The sequence below is a fragment of the Sapajus apella genome, unplaced genomic scaffold (assembly GCF_009761245.1).
Source record: "Sapajus apella isolate SASKATOON/1434 unplaced genomic scaffold, GSC_monkey_1.0 scaffold8, whole genome shotgun sequence".
Taxonomy (NCBI): Eukaryota; Metazoa; Chordata; class Mammalia; order Primates; family Cebidae; genus Sapajus; species Sapajus apella.
In genome coordinates this window covers 837654-842515 of record NW_022436948.1, presented here as the reverse complement: position 1 = coordinate 842515, position 4862 = coordinate 837654, and the positions used below count along the sequence as shown (strand labels likewise).

At 52.1% G+C, this 4862-nt stretch overlaps 1 protein-coding gene across 20 annotated transcripts in view; it reads left to right on the top strand.

Annotated features, from left to right (window-relative positions):
• PCBP3 (poly(rC) binding protein 3) overlaps window positions 1–4862 on the top strand; it is a 264296-nt gene that overhangs the window by 255143 nt on the left and 4291 nt on the right. For 17 of the 20 annotated variants that reach the window (XR_004268554.1, XM_032276689.1, XM_032276690.1 and 14 more), the window contains one exon: window positions 2410–2462. Coding sequence is in view for 17 of the 20 variants with exons in the window: in XM_032276689.1 (XP_032132580.1) it covers window positions 2410–2462 (53 nt within the window). In the remaining 3 variants the exon portion in view is untranslated. Of the gene's footprint in view, window positions 1–2409; window positions 2463–3300 lie in introns of all 20 variants that reach the window. The other 3 variants (XR_004268553.1, XR_004268552.1, XM_032276698.1) reach the window with 2 other exon arrangements.

The following is a 4862-nucleotide window of genomic DNA, read 5'->3' as shown; positions in this document are numbered from 1 at the left end:
ATCCTGAGATGGATGGACACCTGGGTCATACTGTCCTGAGATGGATGAACACCTGGGCAATGCCATCCTGAGATGGATGGACACCTGGGCCATGCCGTCCTGAGATGGATGAACACCTGGGCCATGCTGTCCTGAGATGGGTGGACACCTGGGCCATGCTGTCCTGAGATGGATGGACACCTGGGACATGCCATCCTGAGATGGATGGACACCTGGGTCATACTGTTCTGAGATGGATGGATACCTGAGCCATGCCGTCCTGAGATGGATGAACACCTGGGCAGTCTGTCTTGAGATGGATGAACACCTGGGCCATGCCGTCCTGAGATGGATGAACACCTGGGCCAGTCTGTCCTGAGATGGATGAACACCTGGGCCAGTCTGTCCTGAGATGAATGGACACTGGGGCCATGCCATCCTGAGTTGAATGAACACATCAGCCATGGCATCCTGAGATGGATGAATACCTGGGCCAGTCTGTCCTGAGATGGATGTCCTGGTTATGCACATTTCTTTATATTATTAGCTTAACTTTAGTGCTGTCCTAGAAAGATTTCCTATACTTTCCCCCCTTCAATCAAAATATCCCAACTTCAGCAGGTCTGGCTCACTGCTATCTGTTCATCTAAGGTCTACTTTGTTCAGGAATTCCTGTCTAGTACTCAGGCAGGACCAAGGAAATCTTTTAGTGACATTTTAAATGTCACCATTATGGAATGAGAGTTGGACCAGGAACCCATGTATAGATAGTTAAATAACCAAATGTCATTTTGAAAGTATCTTTATTAAAACAATATAAAGAACAGAAATTCTAGGCTTATATATGCAAAAGAAGAATAACAGACAGTTAGAGGTGAATTGGTTTATTCAGCACTAACTGATTGCCCTCCTGTGCTGGACGGCCCCACAGGACCACATCTGCCCTGTGGAGTCACTCCCTGTCAGGAAGACTGGCTAGCCACAGTGAGAGGATCCTCTGGTTGGGAGTGCCAGTGCCATAAGATGAGACAAGAGGTGGCATCGTAGACAGGCTGCCCCACCCAAGGCCCAGGGAGGGTGTGGCTGGCAGGGACCAGGGGCAGAGCAGAAGCAGTGGGGAGAAGCAGAACCTGTGTGGCTTAAACATCAAGTTAGAGGGCACAGGAGGTGCTGTGAGGAAGTAGGAGCACATTGGGTGTCTACAGCCATCCGAGGTGCATTTTGGGGACCCATCTGGTCTGTCTGGAGCCTAGGCACAGCAGAGGCAGGGACCAGCAAGAGGGGAGCATGGGGGTGGGAGGAAGGCTCCCCAGTCTGGGATATTCTGAAGGTACATCGTCCGAGGCTATGGTTAGGAAGTGTGGATCTTGGAGTCTCCAGGGCCCAGTCTGAGCTGCAGGATCTGAGTCACAGGAACCACTTGGGGCCTGCGAGGGGAAGAGCAGTGTCAGCAGTAGACTTGTGGGTTGGAGTTGCCACATGTCCAGGAGATGGAGATGCTGGGCACTAAGCAAAGCAGGTCTCTGTCCTCTGTGCGAGCACTCACATGGCTTGCAGCCTCCAGGCAAGCGCAGATCTTGGACTTGAACTCTGAAAGGTTGTCTTTTATCTGATGGTACTAAGTGGAGATTTGTAAATACAAAAACTTAGGCTTGATGGTAAATTAGACCCATGTCATCACTCTTCAACAAAGAAAGATATCTATAGAAATGTGCAGTTTTTCACTGGGCCTAGCACTTTATTTTTGCTCAATAATGCTATTAGTTCTCCTTGCTCCAAATTGGAAGAACTGCCTGGTGGGCCTGAGCTGTCTGAGCCAGGCTATGGGCAGTGGCCTATAGACAGAGTTACATCAGAATTGGAATAAGAGGCAGCTTTGTGTGCTCTGCCATCTGCTGTCCTCTGCAGCAGGGCAGGGGGTGGGGCAGGGAGGTGGGGCACTGTGGCAGGGAAGTGGAGCAGCGTGGCCTCAGAACCAGTGGGGTATCCTGAGAACTAAGGGAGAATGGGCACTCAGCATTAGTGTAACCAGCATGGCCTGTGCCCTGGGTGCTACACAGAGGCCCTAAGACATGCTGAGTGCCCTTACCCTTCCAGCCAGGGCCCATCACGGTGGCTTTGCAAGGTGTCGCAGGAGAGTATACAAACATGACAAGAGAGTGAAGTATGCTGCACACAAAATGAAAAAATGAAATGGCCTGCTTGGGTCTGTCTTTCCTTCTTTTGAGATAAGTTAGGAACAAGGAGGTTGTGTTGCAGTTTGAGACTGAAAGCTCACAGGGTCCTGGCCCTCTGGGCTGTGCTGACCCTCACACTTGGGCCAGCTCTACAGCCCTGTCTCACTTGACCCAGGAGAGTGGGGGCCAGGCACTGGAGTGTGACTGTTAGCAGCCTTTCACCAGCCTAACCATGTCCCCTTGGTATGCCCAGGTCTGGACACCAGCCCACCAGCCAGCACTCATGAGCTCACCATTCCCAATGATGTGAGTATGCCCCCTGTAACCCCTGTCCCTAGGTGGAAACATCAGGCAAAAGTGGTGGTCAGCTCTGCTGTCCTTGGGCAGACTCCTGGGTGATCCCTTCACCACCCCAACCCCACTGTTTGATCTGTTTTCCCCCTCCTTTCCTTTTCAAAGTGGATTTAATGTCTGTAAAAGGTTATGTGCTTTTATATCCCTCAGATACTGAATAAGCAATGGGCTAAAGGGGACTTTATATATTAATTAGTAGTTAGATGGGAGTTGGACCGGGAACCCATGTTGCTGTGGAGGCACTGCCCTGGTACAGGGTCAAACCTTGAAGAACATGGTGACCCAGGAATGCTCTAGAGGGGACCCACTCTCAGTATCAGCTCCATGGGCCCTAACCCCTCAGGAGATTTAGGATTCTCCATGAGTTGGCTCTAACAGATTTGAAGTTGGTTGGATATCACTGACTTGTCTAGATTCCTTCTAGCACCCCTCAGTCTGTTCATGACTTCAACATACCTGAGGGTGTGGCCTTATGAGCTCCCCTCAACACACTCAGTCCTCCCCAGAGTAAGCATGGATCTTGTGGAGAGGGAGGACTATTCTCTGAATGCTTGACTTATCCCCAGACTGACAGACCAGGGAGGGCATGGGCCACATGTTCTTGAGGGATAGCTGCTATAGCAGCAAGCAGAGTCCCTGTGTGGGCTGTGGAGATGGCAGCCCCACTTACAGTTCAAGTGTCCAGCGTCCCTTTCTGCCCTAGAGCTGTGGACTTTGGGAGCCTTCACTGTTCTGCCCCTTACACCTGCTGGGCAGGAAGTCTAAGCCCTGTTCCTTCCTTTCATGCAAGCTGACAATAGGAAGCACAGATTTGAGAGTTCAGGGAGATCACCAGTCCTGTGTGTGGAAGTGGATGGTTGAATGGGAGAAAAAGAAGCTGAAGATAGCAGGTAGCCAAAGGAGAGGACCATGAGGCCACCTGGCTGGCACCATTGGCCACCCCTGAAGAGCCGTCTTCATTTGAGCCCCTTGTGGCAGTGCACACTCTAGGCCTTCTGTCCTGGCCACTGGTCAGCACAGAGTCCCCATGTCTGCTCACAGAAGCTCAGGACACTCACAGTCCAGGCAGCATTGTGGTACAGGCTTCTGGCATCCTCGAAGATTTCTGAGGTTGGCCCAACTTAAAAGGCAGCAGCACAGAGCCATCTCCCCAGGTGTGGGGTGCACAGCCACCTGGTCCCTGCATTGTTGGAGGGAGGAGACTTCTGCTTCTTACCCCCGGCCCCTTCTCTCACTGCAAGGGCTCCATGAGCATGTGGTTTCTGGCATCCTCCTGTGTCTTCTCCTCCAGGTTGTAAAGCCAGCAGGTCTTCCCTGTGGGGTTTTCCTTTCTTGCTGAATCAGTGTTCACTAACACCAGCTTTGGTGCCCTCATCCAAGCACTCATTTAAAATGGAAATGAGCTTTAAGAGGATGAGGCATCTTTGGAGAGCTGGTTACCCTGTTTCCTGGGGTGTCCTTCATACAAATGGATGCTGGTTTTCCCAGCTCTTCACTACCCACTTGCCAACCTCCTCCTGGGGATCTTCCTAGGGAAGGGACCTGCTTCCCAGAAGGAAGGGAGCTTCATCTTATCCCGGGCGCTTTGGGCACAGCCTTCCATGCTTCTTTATGGAAAGGGCTGTTGACAGCACTGTCAGGGCTTTCGCTGCCAGCCCCAGATTTCGTGGGGAAATGTATCTGGGTTGCACCAAAGCTGATATTCCTCACTGGGTGGCTGCCTGCTACCTTCTTGGAGAAAAGGAAGAAATAAAATGTGTGCGCTTGTTCTGAACTTGCCTGTCATCTCGTCCACACCTGTCTCTTGGTCACAATCGGATCATGCTGCCTCAGCCTACCTGTAGAAAAACACCGCATGGTGGCAGGATGCCCGAGACAGGCTCCCCAGCACGACCCCTGGGGACACAGGCCAGTCAGGGGGCCCCAGGCCTTTGGCTCCCTGACAATCACCATGGGCCTCGCTCACCGCCTACTTCAGTGCTTGCTCTTGGCCATGCAGGCTCTGGTGCCTGTGGTCACCCTCACTCTGCCCTGAGCAACAGGCCCCCACCTGCCAAGGCTCATGCCCCTTCCCTTGTTCTCAGCTGCAGAATCAGCTGGGCCTTCTGCTGGGGAAAGGCATGTAAGGTGTCAACAGTGGTCTCTAGGAGGAGAGGCAGCAATGGGAGGTGTTGCCGCAGTTCCAGTGGGATTTGGCATTGACATCTGATTAGGAGGGGCCACGTTATTTTGGAATATTTCTATTGTTCTTCTTTGAATTTGCAATGGAGGTACACAAGGGTGAGAGGAGGAGAGGATTCTGCTAACTGCTGGCAGGGTGTGCAGGTGCAGGTGGGGAGGAGTCTGCTCACT